General features: G+C 38.9%; 1 protein-coding gene across 6 annotated transcripts; it reads left to right on the forward strand.

Moving 5' to 3' along the window:
- The first annotated feature begins 8096 nt into the window (after window positions 1-8096).
- LOC109078291 (paired box protein Pax-8) lies at window positions 8097-18518 on the forward strand. 6 transcript variants are annotated; one of them, XM_019093603.2, is made up of 12 exons: window positions 8097-8677; window positions 9017-9167; window positions 12055-12220; window positions 13278-13475; window positions 13623-13699; window positions 13779-13904; window positions 14252-14421; window positions 14505-14610; window positions 14929-15168; window positions 15277-15378; window positions 17005-17091; window positions 17485-18518. In XM_019093603.2, the coding sequence occupies exons 2-12, from the start codon at window positions 9146-9148 to the stop codon at window positions 17553-17555; spliced, it is 1365 nt and encodes a 454-aa protein (XP_018949148.1). In that variant the 5' UTR covers window positions 8097-8677; window positions 9017-9145; the 3' UTR covers window positions 17556-18518. The 6 variants fall into 6 exon arrangements, with proteins under 6 accessions (XP_018949148.1, XP_018949149.1, XP_018949147.1 ...); XM_019093604.2 differs by having other exon boundaries at window positions 8101-8677; window positions 12079-12220; window positions 14926-15168; XM_019093602.2 differs by having other exon boundaries at window positions 8102-8677; window positions 14926-15168.
- Window positions 18519-20365: the final 1847 nt, after the last annotated feature.

The raw sequence follows: 20365 nt of genomic DNA on the forward strand, positions 1-20365 counted from the left end.
GCTCATAAGGGTCATAATCAATGCCAAAATCAAACACTGGCAAAAGCTACTGCAGTCTGAAAAGAATAAACCCGATCTGGACATAAGAACATGCAATTTGGACAGTCATCAACCATGTTTCAGCGTAAACAAGGACAAAGTGTTTCAATGTCATTCAGAAAATCTTGGATGGTTCTTATCCTGTTCACAACTGAATTACCTGATCACTAAATTTACTAAATTAAAAGAAGCTTGTCATGTTCTTGGTGATGATATCAAATTTGTATTACACTCACAATTATCTTGTTTTTAAACAACGAAAGGGAAATTTCCTAATGAAAGAAGTTTTGAATGAACGGCTAGTGATGAACTCATGTGTCCAGCTGCAGAAACGTGTCCTTAGTGTTGAGACTGTAACCGATTGTGAAAACGCCAGTGATTAGACCTCAGGATGTCATGATGAGTCTCATCCACTAATAAAGAACAGATTCAGGCAGGCCCAGCTCCATGAATCAAATCACTGAGGGTGCTCTCTCTCTCTCTCTCTCTCTCTCTCTCTCTCTCTCTCTATGTACTATATAAATAATATATTTGTGCCGTCCATTGGTATGGCGCAAGAGCGTTCCCTTTATAACCACTAAAAGCTGTCACTCATCACGATCTCACAAAGTTATGTTATAGCTAATCAATGAAGTTCTCTACACTGCACAGTGAATCTCATATTTACATCGCTTCACTTTGTTATAATGAGATGATTCGAGCTGAACGCAACACCTGAACAAAAACTGGCGATTTGAGCGGTGAGTGGATTCCAACTTAAACGCCTCTGATTGGATGTTGGGTTCTGTGATTGGCTATATTGCTCAAAGCTGCAAAAGATATTGAAATAGAAACCGATCTGCAGAGCGCAAACCATAAAGCACTGGATAGTTTGCCAAATCTGCAATGAAATGCCATTATTATAGCATTAACTGAGGGTGCTATTGATTTCACTTAGCACCCTCTAGCACCCCGGTAGAACCAGGCCACTTGCGCTTCAGGATTTAACCGTGTAGCTACGAGAAAGCGAAGGAGACGAGAGACAGCGTTTGTGTTTGGTTAAATATCTCTCTTTTAATGTTTTGTTTCTGCGAGCATGTGTGACGTGGAGCGAGGGAAAGCAGAAAATGACAGAAAGAGAGAGAGAGAGAGAGTATTCTCAATTTCCCTCTAAAAAGAAAATTCATTTGCGCTTGCTAATGTAATGTCATCGTTGTGTTTACTGAGCGTGGATGATGTATAGGGGATGTTGCATTGAGTGAGACTGTTTAATGATGCATAGAATTAAGTCTGCAGCTTTCAGCTGAGCTCCTCCCGCTCCCGCGCCACTCGCTCCTGCTCTCCTTCCCTCTCTCTCTCCCTCTGTGTCTCGGACCGCTGGCCACACGCCGCTCCACGCTCCCATGCTTCACTCCATCAATCACTGCAGAGAGAGGGGGTACGGAGAGTAAAAGAGATATTGTTAAAAACAGGCCCAAAGCTCCACACTACAAACAATGAGTAGACACAAAAACACACAGAAGCAGAAAGACACGTTATTTACTTTCGAAATCGCCGCATATGGTCTCCGGCGGACGCGAGCAACTAAAACCGCCGGATTGCCTTTAGCGTCTCAGTGAATATACTGAGAAATGAGAGAGTGTGATTATAACTGTTATTGTGATGATGGCGATTATGATCCCGTTTATGGTTATGATGATGATGATGTCATATCCTCTAGTCTAATGCGCGTTTGCAGTGAAAACTGTTCATTGTTGCAGGACAAACGGTCATAACAAAGCTAAACAGACAGCAGACTCACAATTACAGACAGACAGATGCTGACGGAAGAAAAAAAAGAAAAAGAATTGCAACATTTTAAGAGTGTTTGTCGAGGCCTGTGCAGAACATGACGGCTTTCGCAGGTTTCAAAGTAAGGAAGACGATACTGAAAAAAACTGATCCAAAACTAGGCCAACTATTAGAATTGAAATTTACTTATTTGAAAGTTATAGAATTAAATAGTTTTCATCAGTTAAAAATAGCTAGGTTATTGTGTTTTAGGTGAGTTGAGCTGTTACTATCGCTGTCAGAAGAGATTCAACACCTTGTTTTATGTTCTTTCTGCACTTTTTTAATTTAGTCTATATCAAGGGCTAAAGGTTTGTCTGGTTAGCATGGTTGCTGTTATAACTGCTGTTGAGATTTACGTGATTAGATGAATATGCTCCTGCTGAATTCCAAAACAAGTTTTAAAGGGTGATTCTGACACAGCAAAAACATCGATAGCCAACTATGGCTGCATATTCCATCACTTCCAGTGTGATTTGAATGACAGATGCGTGACAAAATTCCTACATTTTCAGGAAACCATCATCCCTAGCTATATCAGTTGGTTATATCAACATGGCTGATCAAACATATATTTTAAGCATTTTCATTAAAACATAGATTTTACATGCTAAACTGTAGAAATAAGCTATGATAGGCCTACGTTTTTATTTGATTAAGTTGTGCCGTCAGAACGAGGAGTGTGTGGGAATTTCATTACTGATAAACGTGTGAATCCTCATCTCTCCATCATGACTCATGTCAGTTATTGAACTAGCAAAAACAACTGTTGATTTTTTTTCCACAGCATTTATAGTAACAGCACAATGTGTCTCTACAGCTCCATCCATCATCCGCCACATTCCTAGTGTGGAATTATTGTTGCTTTGATGTGCTGAAAACAAATCCATTTTACTGGCTGTCAATTCATCATCTGGGACGGAAAGTCACAGTGTAACCCTTCACTGTACCTGAGACAGACAGACAGAGGGACAGGTGAGGTGGACTCTGCAGTGCTCTTAAATAAAGAAAGAAAGAGGAGAGAGAACTGTTCCACTGCTGCCTCTCTCTCTCTCTCTCTCTCTCTCTCTCTCTCTCTCTCCAAATGTCTGTGATAATTTATCACTTCTTCTAGCTCAACTGACAAACTATTTGCAGGAAAATGAGTTTTTCCGCTACGGATTTGTCCTCTGGGAATGAAAAGGGAAGCAGTTGTGTTTTTATCCTCTTTTACACACACACACACGTGAGCTCATGAGGAACTATGAGCGCCTCTCTCTCTCTCACACACACACACACGGATACTGTGAGTATGTATGTGGGGTTTAAGATAAATGAGGTAAATTAATAGAGTCACTGAAGGAAAAGATTCAGCCTTCACTCCGACATACTCGAGATGCACTGAAGAGACGTTCTCGCTCTCTCTGTCTGTCTATATGTGTACAGTGAATACACACATACACAAACCTCATTCACATCCTCAATGGTCCAATATGATCTCTGTGAGACTATAGGAGAACTGGTGACTTAATGACTTAATGCTCATTACACTCACTGTAGTTGTATCAAATGTGTGTAGCATTTCACTGATAATCTGCATGTAAATGTGTGTCTATTTCAGTCTGTTTATCTCATTTGCTGTGTGTTTCTGAAGTCATGAATAAAGCCTGAACTTCATCATCTGCAGTATCGACATATCCAGTATGTTTGATCAGTTTTAGGCCAAACACTTGTCGAACTGATGAGCCAAACCCATAGAGTGTAAGTGATCTGCCCTACCTCAGTCCTCGTAAAACTTTCATCATACATTGACCTGACATTCTTGAGGAGCTGCGAATGAGGGTTTATATAATCACAGGGCTCAACCAAGGTCAGCGAATCCAATTTTCTCTCATGCCCTCAACAAACAACACACTGACAAGCATTTGATGGAGAGTTACGGGACTATAAAGGCCTAATTGCGCTGAATTTACACAAGAGTGTTTGTAAAGCTCAGTGGATTTCTCCACAGGGTTTCCTGCCAATAAATCTCCTACAGACGCTTGTGTGACTGGGGAAAAACTCCCTTGTTATAACTTAACGACTCTGAAATGCATGGACCACTAATTGGAATATAAAGCGCAGCTCAGTTTTACTGCATAGAGGTGATAAATATATTTGACTGAAGCAGAGAGAATGAGATGCTCATTGCTGTTTTTCACTGTATACTCAACGTGACAAGGATTTTATCAGCCAAAATGTTCAAGCATGAAGTGCTTGTTTTAACATCTTCTAAACTAAAGTTCAGTTACTTTTAAATTTTATGGAGATTGAAGCCCGTCTTACTGCAGGCATCTTCATCCGTGTTTATTTTCCTGTCAGTAAAGCAGAAACAGATTTAGTGTCCTTCGGTTTCTACAGCATTGGTATGTTTATGTTCTGTATTCGATTAAATCCTTTTTACTGGTACTGCACACCTAACGGGTGTCCGTTACAGTGACCCACATCACCTCAGTGGTTTACACGTAAACGTTTCATTTCCACCTTCAACAGCTTGACCTTAAAAATCTGTTTAGCCATTAATAGTTCCTCAGTAATAATCAAGAATATGTTTGATCTCTAATCAAACATATTCTAAATTAAAAGATTGTTGAAATATCAGCTCATGAGACAGATCAAACTTTGAACATCAGTGAGAGAAGCACAAACAAAGATTCTATCCGTCAGAGATTGGAATTGTGAAGCACAGTTTGAATCGACATGACATCCAAAACCAAAAAGACACTAAACAGTTTCTTCTTTTCTTTCTCTCTAAAAAGATGATTTGGTAGTGAGAAGTCAATCAGCTGAACGGAAACAGATCTAGATAATCTCATCAGTTTTATCAGTCACAATATAAAATTGCATAACTTCTAATAATATGAGGATAGTGTCGTTTCACTTGCAATGACAGTCTAAGGCTTACTAACTCTTCTGTGCTGATATTTCTGTTTTAAAATGGCTGTACTTCCATCATGATCTCTGTAAACTCACCTGGACTCCTCAAACACTGATGAACCACTTAAACACACTGAACATGCTTTGCCCTGTGCTGGGTGGAGCTCAATCCTCCTTCTAATGGGCTTTTAATGCCTTTTCATTACTGTGGCATGTACAATGGCCGGCATGCTGAGGTTTTGTCACAGCTTCTCTAAAACAGTTATTAGACCCCCAAACTTTAGGGGCGAGCGACCAATAAAGGAAGGACCAGGTCTAGGAAACGGGGGGAGATCAGAACAGGGTTTGGGGTCAGAGGTTACAGGCTGAAGCGGAAATGGGAGACAGAGACTGAACAATGCTGAGGGCTGGACCAGCAGACAGAGATGGAGGGGGGCGACAACGCACAAAACACCAGGAAAACAGGGATGAGCAGAGAACAGAGAGAGCTTAAAACAGAATGTTAAAGAAGGGAAAGAGAGATGAAAAAAAGCCACAATCAGAAGAATCTGTAGAACAGAATTTTATTTAATTTTTTTTGAGTTGATATTTTTTTTTTTTTTTTTTTTTTTTTTTTTTTTTTTTTTTTTTTTTTTTTTTTTTTTAAAACAGAATGTTAAAGAAGGGAAAGAGAGATGAAAAAAAGCCACAAACAGTACAATAGACTGATAATTAAATAATTACTATTTTGTGGGGTGGGTGGTGGGTTTCTGCAAATTAGTGTTGCGTATGGTTGAAGCAGCCGATAACTGGAACTAATGCTTAAAGCATACGCCACTCAGTCAGACGATGAAGAATAACTCCTACTATTAATTGTATGAATAATATGAATATGAATAATATGAATAAATCTACTTTTAAACAACAACAACAATGGAATCGTCATTATCGGGGCATTTCCTATATGCTTAATGATCGAATTATTATAATCTAATAAATAAAAGACTGGTTAAACGCAAGCTCAAAACTAAACTCGAGCGCGCGACAGTTTCATGTTTGTAGCTATCCTTTAATCATAAAATTGCAGAGCTTTTTGCTGCTTTTTTTACACCCATTTTTTGAACCATTGTAAATGACAAGAGTTTTAAGATGATTGTTGGCAGTCTTTCTTCCGGACGAGAAAAAAGAAAAAGAAACTTAATTTATCCAAAATGCTTAAGAAATTAAAACGTGCAAACATCGCTGTTTTGCATGTTAGATAAGGAGATTAATAATTATTTATACGACATTGTGGACTTTGTTCAGTGTGAGTTTAGGCATAAATTAACAACAACCAAAAAACAGCCATATTGCTTGAATGTGATTTTAGCCTCTTTTTTTATTTTTTATTTATTTATTTATTTTTACATTCATAACAGACCGTAAAGATTTATTGAAATAAAAGTTGTACTAAACCCTCGGTCACCTGCATTACTTGATGTAATGAGGTAAAGTGGATGACAGCATGACAACAGTCGCATTGTTTCAGCTCTTCTGATCGGTTTGGACTTGAAAGATGCAACAACATGAACCTTTGCCCTCTGATTTCCATACGGACACACCCGAAGCGCTGCACTTTATCTTGATCGCCGTGGGAATGAGAATAGTGCGAGAGGAAATTATGAATTAGCAGCTCAATCGGAACTTTACAAGGTTATATTTAGGAATATGAACATCCATCTAACTATGAAAGCTGAAATAATAATAATAATAAACACTCAATTATATTATTCAATTATTCTTTAAAAAACAAAGTGCTACACTGTCGTAGGCTTTAGATTTTATAAGAGTATATAAGCCTTCGTTCACGTTATGCAAAGTGTTTAATGGTAAACACACGGGCTATGTTTAGAATCTTTATGCTTTCATCAGTTTTTCTTTGACTGTCGATATTTGCAGGGTTATCATGTGTTGGTCAATGTAAGTTTCACAGAAACTTTAAACTGAGTACCAGTAAACCATAAACTGCCCTTGCTAATATTTATTTAACCGTTATCGCAGATGATCTGTCCATTAAAAATAAATGCAATAAATCAGAGATGTAATTTAAACTGGGTCTGTCCTTTTAAAATATTTAATTGTATACTAACTGCGATACTAAAAAACATTTCGAGGATGAAATTCTGTCCATTATTTTATATTATATTATATTATATTATATTATATTATATTATATTATATTAACTATAGTGCCGTATTTGTCTCTGTCTTAGACTCAAAATCCACGTGAACTGTTCAACTGTGACTGCTCTTTTTTAATCAGGTCTAGCCTATTTTTGATATCAGAACAACTCTTTGAATTGCATTTAAAATAGGCCGAGTATATCTGGACCCAACACGAATAGCACACACACACACAACTGTTTAAAATAGGACATATGAAAATCACTTCAGAGTATTGTGTTTTTCTTTACTTGGTTTCAAATCATTTCTCTTCAATGGTCACTCCATTAAATAAATAGTTAACCACTTTTAGGCGTTTAATGCATCATTAATTTAGTACTAACATATTTTAACTATCGCTCATGGGTTTAATCCCTTGTTAAACTTTCGGTAACCTCTGTTTCTCTCTCTTTCTCCCATTCTCTGCCCTCTCCTCAGGCGTTTGTTCTTCATTCGCTCTTTTTGCACTTAAGAAAGGAATTTTCTGCTTCCATTAACTGTGATTCTCTTTACTCTGTATTTATCTGAAAACACCAGCACTTTGTTCCGCGCTCGCTGTATTTACACTATGCACCGGGCGAAGGCATGAATACGAATGAATGAAATGAAAGAACCTTCCGAGGAATAGCAAGATAAGTATATGGAGTGCGTTTGCGCTTATTTTTCTTTTTAGCCTTTTAATGTGGTTTAATTGTCTTGTACCGAGGCCACATCCATGTAATGAGTCCAACGGAAGCACAAAATATTCATTAACACTCACGTTTAGCTATTCTTCATTAATGTTTGGTGTCAAAATGTGCTAATAAAATATTTGCTCCTTAATTTCTTCACTGCCACGCGCCATATGGCAAAGGCCAAACATCTCACTGTCATAAATGAGTAATTTGGGTTGTTCTGTTTGTTTAAAAGTTGTGAGAACAACATTAACTGTGTGAAGATGCTCGGGAATCCAGTTACCCTGCTGAGAGTTAGTTTATTCACGGGGAGCCGCTCAAGTTTCAAACAGCCCAATAAAAGGCAGCGAGAAGACCTTGCGCCCCAATTCTTTAAAGGACTAAAGCTGAAGACTTTGACTGCAAGCGATTAAGGAGAATTATTTTCAGAGAAATACTATAACATTATTATTATTAGGCTATTATTAAACAATAGTGAAATAACAACAAATAAATACAATCCAGTAATTATTATTTAGCTATTTGTCGCCTGTTCTCTCTGTAAAGTGCTGGTATCCATCAAGTGAGGGATCAGGTATTTGTCATGATTTAATAACAGATTATAGCAAATCATCAGTCCAATTGTGTGTGAACGATGAGCGCGTTCACATCACCCCAGGAGGCGCGTAACATCTCACATCTAATCACTGGGTGAATGAAAACAAGCCCGATCCTTGACAAATATTTCCGTAAACGTTGACGTATCGCTTGGTGTTTTGTTGTGTTCTGGAAGCGCTTGAACACCCAGAATCATCCATCCGTACACTTCGGTCTGGGCTACACCCCGATGAAAACGTCACGCTACACGAACCGCCCCTAAATCCGTCGTCCAATGGTCGAAGCGCGTCCTGGGCACCAGAGAGCCGCTGGGATAAAACCTCCGCTGGGCCCGTCAGGCGCTCTTACGGCTCCGTAATAGCCTACCGGACAAACTCTAATCCATCCGACCGAGCAGCCAAACAGAATATGTGCCATTCTAACTGACACTGTGGCATTGGATAAAAGCCTTCGGATATTTCCAAACATTTCTTCTCCAAAAGGTAAAACATGCTTAACATGCTGAATGTCATTTTTGCGCATTGATTTGATGTGGATTAATGGGGTCGACAGGTGTACATTTATTGCTAACTGCAGATTGTTCAGCCAACAACTTCTGTATCTCATAATGTAGCTACAGTAGGCCTATAACACGCAGTAAAACAAGCGAAATCTCTTTAAAAACGAGGAGCTTGACGTTAATAATTCATCGACTAAACATTAAGTGCTTAAGTATCGAATATGAGAGGCTGTTTGATGCAAATAGTCATTAATAAAGATTAAATAATAAATATATAACAATAGCCGTAACTGTCAGGTTCACCATAAATGTCCTTTTGCAGGGAATAAAACTATCCACGCAGGAATATTTTCACGCAAGACCTCATATGGACTAAAACACAGCAAATTAAGTGAGAGTGGACACTCGGACATATAACCAGGACATCAAGAGACCAAGACTTCTCTGAGAAATGTCCAACACAACTGGGCGAGGTAAAAACAATAAACGAGTTATTTTGAAATCTATACCGGAATCTGTAGATCACATGAAATGTCTAAATTTATACTAATTTAAATAAGATATTTTACCATATAGGCAACGTGTAATGTTCATCGTTGTACAAATTGACATTAAGTTCAAGAAACTAGGCAATACTCAGCGAATATCAGACAGACCTTCCATTTTATTTTATCAGTTTATTTTACAAATAGCTAGGCCTACTGTTAATTTACTATCAATTGTAAGAGAAATATAGAAACTGCTAATTTGACAGTAGTTGGACAATTTATTATAGAAGTTATGTGTCTCTATATTTCCAGCGGTCCGTGTTGGTCTCATGTTAGGCTATAGGCTATGCAATACTTGCTGATATAAAGGCTATAACAAATTACAAAGTGAGATCCTCTTACATTCATAACAAAAATCCGATTAGAAAAAGAAAAAAAAAACTATGAATTGGATTTTTGTTTATTGTTGTTTAAATAGTTAATCAAAGGTTTGTAGTGCAGAAGAAGGGAGCAGAAATCTCGAGAGGAGTTAGACATAAAGTCTTTACTCACACAGATATTGGATATTGACTTTACCTTTAGAGGTTAATGGCTTAAATCCGTTGGTGCTCAGTTCAGGTATAAGAGCCTATAGCAATTGAGCAGTAAACCTGCTCCAGAAACCGCATTCTAACACATGGATTTTTTCCGGTATTTACGACTGTATAAGAGCGGTAATGGAGAGAGACATCATTCAGTTTTTGTGTTTGGCCCCGAAAGCCGCTTTCCTGTTTTTCTCTCTCTCTCTTTTTTTTTTTTTTTTTTTTTTTTTTTTTTACATGAAAATAAATGTATTGGTAATATTAATGGTGCGTTTTGTTAGTTTGCATTTAGGTGCTAGGCTATATAACATGTTTAAAATAATTTTACACAGCATCATATATAGCACTTCTGTGGAGAAGATTTTTCCCCTACGATTTCGGTCTCATATTTTTACCTGAACATTTCGTTTTCCACGTATTTAAACTACTATACAATTAAATGTATTTTTATATTCCGTTGTTCATTGAAACACGATTATTATGGTCCAAATGTGTTGGAATTTCGTCTCACGTTTTTACCCCCATTGCGTACTGAAATTATAGGCTACACAAAGACTTAATTGTATGAAATATATCACGTGTCCACAATGTCAGAGAACAAAATAGATTTTAAACTGCCAAATAACATTTGCGGTATAAATAATTAGTTAAAATCATTTTGTAAGCGATGCGCTATAGATTTTTGTAGGCTAGTTATGCATAATCCAAAACAAGTCTCTTAAAAAACTCTATTAATAATGTGCATTTACAATTAACAATTACAATCCATCATCAAAACTAGGCTATAAGATTTGGCTGAGGGAAAGTGAACGTAAAACTTAAATTTGTGCAGCATTTGGAATCTGTGTTAACCCTATTTATTTTATTTTTTTTCAATTTAAGTACCTTTAAATTGGCATAATTGTGTTTACACAAAATGTTGCTAAAGCATTGTACAAAAAATAACCATTTTGGAAACAAATTTGTAGTAAGCTCGATGTCATTTGTCCTTATTTGTGAAAAAGGTGTTTTAAAAAAACTTTTTATTGTACAAATTCAGGAAGTTTTCTGTTAGGTAATGGTGTGGGTTAGTACAACTGAACAACTGAAATCTATGAAAGGTCGCCATTTAGATTGTGTGTGTGTGTGTGTGTGTGTGTGTGTGTGTGTGTGTATTCTCCTGGGGTTTCTCTGCTTTAATATCCTGTCGCTTGCTGACTCTTGGCGAGGAGAGTTTGACACACTCCGCTAACACCGTTAATAGCGCCGTTTGATGTGGAAATGAAAGCTGCAAAAGAGCAAAAGGGGAAGAAGAGACTGAATGGGTTAAATTAAAAGTGAGGCGCTTGTGAGAGTCACTGGTGCGGCGCAGCACGACATACGAGCGTGGACAAATTTCGTTACAAAAGGGCGCATGGCGAAAACACGAAAAACGAACATTAACATCTGCTGCTTAATATCAAATCTATTATCCAGACACTAAAAACAATGATAATAGTAAAAATTATTACTTATTACTGATTAATATGAACATCGAATGTTTATTTAAATGTAGGCTATGTATATATATATATATGCAGTTATGTGTGTGTAAACGTAAGTCCCTCTCTCCATTATTTCAGTGCAAAGGATGAATTTCTTTCAAACATTATTCTTTTCCTCTGATAAAATTTTACTTGTTTCATAGTTTTAATTGCCTTTGTACAGGTTCTTTATACTCGAAGACACAAACACTAATGGCTAAAACTGGTAATAGGTGTTATTAGTTCATATATTATTATTATTATAATTTCTTCTATATCTGAGAAGAGTTTAATGCAGTCAGAAAATACAAATATTCTAAAGGTAGTGTGTGTAACTGGTAATAGTTGTTTTTAGTATCTGGAACCATTTCCAGAAAACGTGTGCAGAGTGTTCTAGACCAGAAGCTGTCTGGTTACAGTACTAGTGGTGAACTTGAGATTTATATAATCGTTTTAAGAGTGGAATTGGTAACAGTGTCTGCTAGGTTTATAGAAACTGAGGAAACATCAGAAATGCTGAAGACATCATAGTGTAGTAGATGACATGAAAATCTTTTCAAGTCTGTCAAGTTTGTCGAATCTGGAAAGGTTTTAATCTGGACACTATTGCGAATGTACATAACTTTCAGAAGAGTGTTAATGTGATTCGGTAACTATCCAAAGAAACCTAGATTTCTGTAATGAGGCAAATTAAATTCACCTGTGCTGACAGAGGCAGTGTTCATTGTGCACGTTTTTCTCGTACATTTGGTGTGATGTTTATGTGTGTTCATGTCCTTTCACCCCCAGGTCATGGGGGTCTTAATCAACTAGGTGGCATGTTTGTGAACGGACGCCCGCTCCCGGAGGTCATCCGGCAGAGGATCGTGGACATGGCGCACCAGGGCGTACGACCTTGTGACATCTCCCGCCAGCTGAGGGTCAGTCACGGCTGCGTCAGCAAGATCCTGGGCAGGTAAACAGTCAAGAGCGGCCCATACTGGAACACATTGAACACACACACACACACACACACACACACACACACACACACACACACACACACACACACTTTAACAACAATAGGATGGGCCAAACACACTTATTTTCTTCTTTTCGTCATTTAGTGTTTGTTAAGTCTCCTCTGCTCCACTGCCAAACATACTGAATATGTAGCAATTGCTATATTGGCATTTTGTGTATTTTCAGTTGTTGTTTTTTTTTCCCCTCTGGATTCCATAATGTTATCTCTCCATTATTTTAGTGCAAAGGATGAATTTCTTTCTTTCACATTATTCTTTTCCTCTGATAAAATTTTACGTTTCATAGTTTTAATTGTCTTTGTATAGGTTATTTATACTCAAAGACAGAAAAATGTTAATGGCTAAAAACTGGTAATAGCATAATCAGTTCATATATTATTATATTTCTTCTATATCTGAGACGAGTTTAATGCAGTCAATAAATCCAAATATTCTACAGGACATCTGTGTCCCACAGGCGCATGAGATACATATCTTGAACCTTTTCTCACTTATTTTCTGCTTTTTCTCTCTTAGTGTTGGTAAAGTCTTCTCTGCTCCACTGACAAACATACTGAAAATGTAGCAAATGCAATATTGGATTTTTTTTGTATTTTTTAGTTGTTGTTTTTTTCTGAATGCCATGATGTTATCAGACACAAGTGGTTTCAGCATATCTGACATTTAGCCAGAATCAGGATGCACATTTATTGACCAAGCTGCACTTGCAAGAACTTGGTCCTGATTTCCTCTAAAGTAACCATCCCATATCAATTACTCCACTTATATAATGTTACACACAACATATAATCTATAAGATGATATACAGCACAGTGCATGATATACACATGCAGAGTGAGCAGACTGAGAGTAGAGTAGATCGAATCTAGCAGAAATAAATGAAGAATAAGTGAGCAGACGGGTGACAGAAGGAAGCTGTGAAAGCAGTCAGCGAAACTCACTCCCAGCAGCTGTGTGTGTGTTTTGTTTAAATGGTCGTTTGTCTTCCAGGTACTATGAGACAGGCAGCATTAAACCAGGAGTCATTGGGGGGTCAAAGCCGAAAGTGGCAACTCCTAAAGTGGTGGAGAAGATAGCGGAGTACAAGCGTCAGAACCCAACTATGTTTGCATGGGAGATCAGAGACCGACTGCTGGCCGAGGGCGTTTGTGACGGTGACACTGTGCCGAGCGTCAGCTCCATCAACAGGTAGTGTACCCAAACCTCATCAAAGAACATTACACACCACAGACCGCCAGTGTGCTTGAAAATCTTCTTAGTCCTTAATTTTCCTTGTGCGAAGTTCATCTTTCTTCTTGATTAACTTTGCTAACCCGCTGCTTTCTTCTCTTAAAGGATTATTCGCACAAAAGTTCAACAGCCATTCAATCTTCCCCTGGACAGTAAAGGCCTCAGTCCTGGACATACACTGAGTAAGAACATACACTAACAATTCACAATAATATCTGTTTCAGTTCAGTGTGGTTAAAGTAAAGTCTGTTTGGTTTACAGTTCCAAGTTCAGCTGTCACTCCTCCAGAATCTCCTCAGTCGGACTCTCTGGGCTCCACCTACTCCATCAGCGGCCTTCTGGGAATCCCACAGACCAGCGCCGAGGGCAAGAGGAGCCACGATGACAGTGAGTCTTACACACTATTAGTGGGCTGTAATGCACCGATTCAGACAGCACTGAACGATGACAGAACCTCCAGACACCAAACATATCAAAGTTTAACAAATAACCATGACATACTGAATGATACTGCTCCATAATGTTCCATATTGCTGTTTGCATGAGGCATAATTTTGAAACATTAAATGAAATTTCAGGCAGGGTTAGGAGATGGGTTTAGGAAAAATGCATGACTGGGATGAAAACAAATGTGGCACATTTTTCAGGTTTTGCAGAAATGTCTGTATGGTACTTTGTTTTAAAGAGAGTCCCATTATCAGTAAAGAAATAATGAGCTTTCATTGGCGTGTCAGGTGATCAGGAGAGCTGTCGGCACAGTGTGGACTCTCAGGGCAGCGGCAGCGGATCCCGGAAACAGTTGAGGACCGAACACTTCCAGTCCCAGCACCTGGACTGTGGCTTTGAGAGGCACCACTACAGCTCCGACACATTCAGCCAGACTGTGGCCAGCAAAACAGAGCAGGTACTGGAGCAAAACACTGTCCCAATCATTGCGCATGCACATGATATTCAGATATTCAGCTACTGACTCTCTCTCTCCTGCAGTCACTCTATCCTCTCTCGCTCATCAATGGCAGTTTGGACGAGGGTAAAAGTGCTTCAGCTATCAGTCGAAACCTGGCAGCACATCAGGGATACACAGTGGTTGCAGGTAATAACCACAAACCATATGTAAAAGCCTTTAATTCCTCATTTATTCTCCTCATCAGAACAATATTTACAAGAAGAGAGGCACATTTACTGTACGATATGTCCAGCAACACATTACACAGTTAATTTAGTAAACTGCTCAGTCCTGTATTCCCCAAAGTCATAATTCCTATTTGATTGTTGTATTTGCCATTTTCGTCATTGTTTTGCATGTGTGCTTATGCTGTCTGTGATTATTGTAATCCATTCCGTTGCACATCAATTAACATTCATACATTCATTTTTCCACCTGTCTGTCAACCCATGGCTCCGCCTCAAGCTCTACAGCCCCTCCCACTCTGTTTGAAACAGGAAATGTCACCTGAGGTTAACAGCTCAAGCCCCTCCCCCAACATCATTGCTAATTCAGCCTTCCTAGAGCTCACTTCCATTTCGGCTCCGTCATCAGCGCCCATCGGTAACAGCTGCAGCAACGCCACTCATTTATCTCATGGCTTCAACTCATTTTCCCATCATGCCCCAGTGCACGGGCAGTTCAGCAGCCCGCCACTCATCACAGGTAAAACTTCACACATCGCTCATGCATCCATCATCCCAGTTTCCCCACCTGTCCTGTGTTTTTGATACTATAAGGAAAACCAATGAGTGGATTTGATGACTGTTTCAGGCAGAGATGTGGCGAGCTCAATGCTGCCCGGTTATCCTCCACACATCCCCTCGGCCACGCAGACGGGCTTCTCGTCATCCACCATTACTGGGATGGTAACAGGTGAGCCAGCCTTTCAAATTCTCATGCATTTAGTGGTGTTTGTTAAGGCAAGTGCCACACCAGGCAGCAAGCAGTTTCGGCCCAGATCCGGCCCACATCTGGCCCGCGTGAGATCCATGCGGGCCAGATGTGGGCCGGATCTGGGCCGAAAATATCATTCTAACATTATCTACATACGGGAAAGAGTAAATTAAAGTGGCACTGGCTGTTCTGAGAAAATTATAGCATTTGTAATCTCTTTATTTTTCTTACGTTGGATGTATCTGAACCACCAAAATTGAACCATTTTACTCAGAGAGTTCAAAATTCAATTAATTTTGACCTGCCCAATAACACAGGACTACAGGGCATGAGCCAGCCAACCACCCAGAACAGCCTAGCAACTGCACAACAAATCCACAACCGCAGAGACACTTACTCTGATTCCTATTTATTAAAAACAATCATGTGTCTTCCGTTCTTCATTTCACCCCTACTCTAGATTGTGTACTAGTCTAACTTAGACTTAAACTTTCCACTGTATGCTATGAATCTGGTTCTTATGACAAATGACTTGTGATGTTCCTCAACTGGATAAAAACATCTGCTCAGTGAGTTCAAAGTGAATGCATAGCAACAATCCAGTATTGGTAAGTTTTACACAGGCATTCACATGTACTTCGGGAATTGTAAAAATTTAGTTTGGTGATTCCGCGTTCTCATCAGTGCAGTTTCTCTGAAAACAGTCGGTGATAAACATGGTACAGTATAAATGTGAGGAGCGCACAGAGCGTGTGAGAGTGCCAGGAGGGCGGTTTAAAGATTAACAGAGGGACGGGTGGGTTAATCAGTAGCTGGTTTGCTGTGGTAGAGCAGGTCTGGGGAGTGAATGGGGGGAACGAGGCAGGAGTTCCGCCCTGCTGCCCGCGGCGGCCCCTCTCACCCGACCACACAGCGCCACAGGAACCACACTGGGGCCCCACTGAGGGATCATGACTATCAGTCCCAGAGAGATGGAGAAAAGACAGTCTTGGGTGGAATGCAAACCATGAATGAATGCACAATCTGTATGAAAAAGCATATACAGAGAGTATATGCATTAAGGAACAAACAGCAGGAGGAACGTGAGGCAAACGCAGCAGAGCTCGATGGAGGTGCTCAGACTCTTATACACTTTTCTTTTTCATCTGAAGTCTGCCCTGCCAAGCGCGAAATGAGAGGGTCTGATTTATTATTTTTCTGGTGGGCTTGCTGAGAGGAAGCGTTCATACACAATTACTCACTGAAGGGGGGGATTCAATCCGGCTCCCATAATTACCAATTAGATATTGGAATGTTAAAAAAAAGAATGGCGGAGGGAGGCGGCGAGAGCATGAAAGGCTAAAGGAGGAAGTGAGGGATGGAGAGACGCTAAAGCAGACTGACTGTATGCACCAGTGAGCAACCGTCCACCTGCCCAGCCTGCGGGATTAATGGTTTACAAGCACCTCTAACCACCGAGTGAATGATGTGCTAGAGCTCAAGCTGCCGAAAGTGCAGACGAACTCGCACAGCCTTAGTCTGAATCTGTTGTCATTCAAGGAGTTTGTTTGTTGCACGCTTTTTGTTGCTGTTATATGCTGTTAACGGATGTGTGTTCACCTGCAGGTCCAGAATACATGGGCCAGACCTACAGCCACACGCCATACACTTCTTACAGCGACGCCTGGAGATTCACCAACTCCAGCATATTAGGTACGTTGAGCAGAATCAACAGTGTGTCTCTGAGGACTTTCAGTGTCTCCACATGGTTATAGTTGTCTAGTAGAGGGTATTTGCTATACATATGAAAAAAAAGACTTGTTTACACCCAAATGGGACTGCCGTGCCCTTCAACGATTGCATAATGTTTCAGTCACATGTCCTCTGAGGTAACTTTTTGTGTCTTCAGGCTATTGAATGTTTCTGTGGAAAAAATAGACCTACTGCTACAGTCACAAGACGGCCGTTAGCCCTCTAGCTCGTGATTTAATTAGAATTACAGAGCAGACCAACTAAAGTTTTAACAATACCAAAATAAATATAACAAATGTCTGTTCTACTTTGGCTTCTCAGTTTACTCTATGGACTGACTGTCTCCCCCTGCAGGTTCCCCCTACTACTATAGTTCAGCCGCGCGAGCGCCGCCTCCCTCCACCGCCGCTTATGATCATCTCTAGTACCGGAGAAGAACGGAGATGACTTTCTCTTTTTACAGTGGAGTGTCCAGTGAAAGACACAAGGAGTGAAGAAAAACGAAAACATATTGACGGACAATACCTTTTATTGCCTGTAAAACTATTTATGTCCTTTGTTCAAGGCGCGATTAAAGGCCATTTACAACCACACGTTTACATCTTCATCCACCAGTCAGAACATTTATTGGCTGGGTTTTTTTATTTCTCTGTAGCCAAAGACAGTTCTGCAAACTGTTTTCATATAGCCTATTCATTGACAGAAACTCTTCACGGGACATAGGCGTTGTTTTTAGCAGCTAAAGTATCTGAAGTGTAGCCTACACGGTCGACAAATACTACGAAACTGCATCCAACTAAACTATAAAAATTTAAATGTTATAAATGATTTTAACGGAGTAATGCCATTTTGCTCACGTGACATTTTGATGTTGAATTCGAGCTGAATGAATTTATATCGGATGGCCTTCATCGATATTCATACAGAAAATATTTAAAACGACATAAAAATAACACGATGTTAACAAGCGGATATTTCTCTTTGATGTGCCGTCCACCAAATCCACAAGGATTATCAAAAACATCACATTCGGTTGCATATTCAGTCCAAACCATTACAGAAGTTTAATGTTTTGGGGCAATATGTAAATAATGTAGAGAAGGCAAAGCCCTATTAAAATGAAATTGATTTATAATATACACATGATTATTCAGGCTGAACCGTGTGGGGATTCATTAGTTATAAAATGTTTTTATTCTCGCTTTTATTTTTTATTTTTTTCCAGCTTATCATCATGCTCATATTTCTGTGATTAAATGAGTTTTGTGTTTCAGAGATATCGTTTTGTTGTACTGTTAATTATATTATTCAAATGTAAATTAATAATTTCTACAGAATTATTTTGAATTAAATAAAGCATGACAATGTCCACTCATGTGTTTTCCTCTTTGATGCCTATCATAAAAGTGTAATTATATATCAAACCTTGCCTAGGCCTAATTGCATAGGCTGCTGCTGCTACTGCTGCTGCTGCTGCTAGACTAGGGTTGGGGGTGATGATTATGGTGTTTCTACTATTTTCTTGTTGAAAACCATAAATTATGTTGCATATTTTTCGCCAGTCAGCGGTTTAACGGAACACATGAAAGGGACAAAAGCAATGATCCTGAAAACATGCGCATCTGTTTAATTTCCTTTTTTATTTTCTGCATCACGTACTTTTATTTGCAATTATTTCTCGCCTCTTTGTGGCCTCATTATAATGGCTCTTTAACGAGGCCACGGTTCGACGGTGCCGCGGCCCACCTGGATCCAGCGCTCGCGTGATGAATGAGGGCCGTTTACACGTGGCAACCGAGAACACGAGCGCCTGGGGCTCCGGGACACGACAAGAATCCTGAACGATAAAGATACTGACCGTCGAAGACCCTCGATATTTACTTTGCTTCGTGTGAGTACTGAATGTTGTGTAAATGTACGGCAGAAACTGTGAAATCACACATGAGCATAACCTTCCTCATGTGACAGCAATCTTTCGCTTCTGCTTTATAATTTATTTTGCGATCATCCAAAGCAGCCTATATTGGAATCACAAAGACAAACCTACAATGTACTACCACCAGTGGGAGAGTAACACACGCACACACACACACACACACACACACACACACACAAAACTGTGTGTAAACTGTACAAACCGTATATCGCCCTACACAAACCTACACCCAAATCTAGCAACCCCTCACAGAAAACTTAATGCATTTAAAAAAATAAAATAAATAATAAATAAATAAATAAATAAAATAAACATCTATATGCATGATTTACAAGTTTGTTTCCCCTATAGGGATCAGGTCCTCACGGTGACACGAGTCCCCTTGAGTCGGTGTGTAGGCTGTTCAGGTTTAAGTTCCCACCGGAATTGAAAGCGCGCGCACGCACTCACTCACACGCACACAAACGCACACAAACACACACACACACACACACACATTTTAAACTGACGATTGAATTAAGTTTGAATTAAAACATCTTCCATAAGCTGTTTACCATTTTGAATTAAAAAGAAAGCAAGAGAATTGGTATTTATGGCAAAATAAATCTTTAAAACAAGTAGACCACATTTTATTGGGCCTAGCACTACTTGCATGGATAAGGTGTTTTATTATACATTTTCCCAATAAACAAAAAACGTTATAATCACTGAAATATCGGAGGTTTTTGTTGTTGTTTTTGTTTTTTAATAATAATAATTATTATTATGGGGTGTAGTGTGAGTTTTAATGTGTTTTTATGTGTGGTTATGGATATTTCGGCCGAAAACAAATTTGAATTTTTTTTTCACATTTGTTTTCGGCCGAAATATCCATAACCCGACAGTTAAAATCATTTTAATATCCTTCTGGGAGAGATTTGGTATTTTTTGTTATTAAGTGACTGATTTTTTTTGGGTTGGTTAATTTGGAGGTGATTTTTGTATATAATAATGAGAAAAAAAATATGTTTTGTAAAAGATTTATTCAGTGTCCTTTGTAGAGGACATCAATAGCCTATACTTTTTTTAAGTAAAACTACAATTATTTTTTCATTCACCAATCAATTTTTAGGTTTCAGACTATTTTGAACAAAACTTTGTACAAAGATGATTCTCAACTATGTTATTAAAGATATAACAGAATTATTTGATATAGGCTACTATTTTACTTTATGCAATATGTACGTAAAATGTCCATAATTGATATTCCCATTTTATTCAATGTATCTATAGGCTACACTGCATCTAATTTGCATATTA

This window comes from Cyprinus carpio, chromosome A3 (assembly GCF_018340385.1).
Source record: "Cyprinus carpio isolate SPL01 chromosome A3, ASM1834038v1, whole genome shotgun sequence".
Classification (NCBI taxonomy): Eukaryota; Metazoa; Chordata; class Actinopteri; order Cypriniformes; family Cyprinidae; genus Cyprinus; species Cyprinus carpio.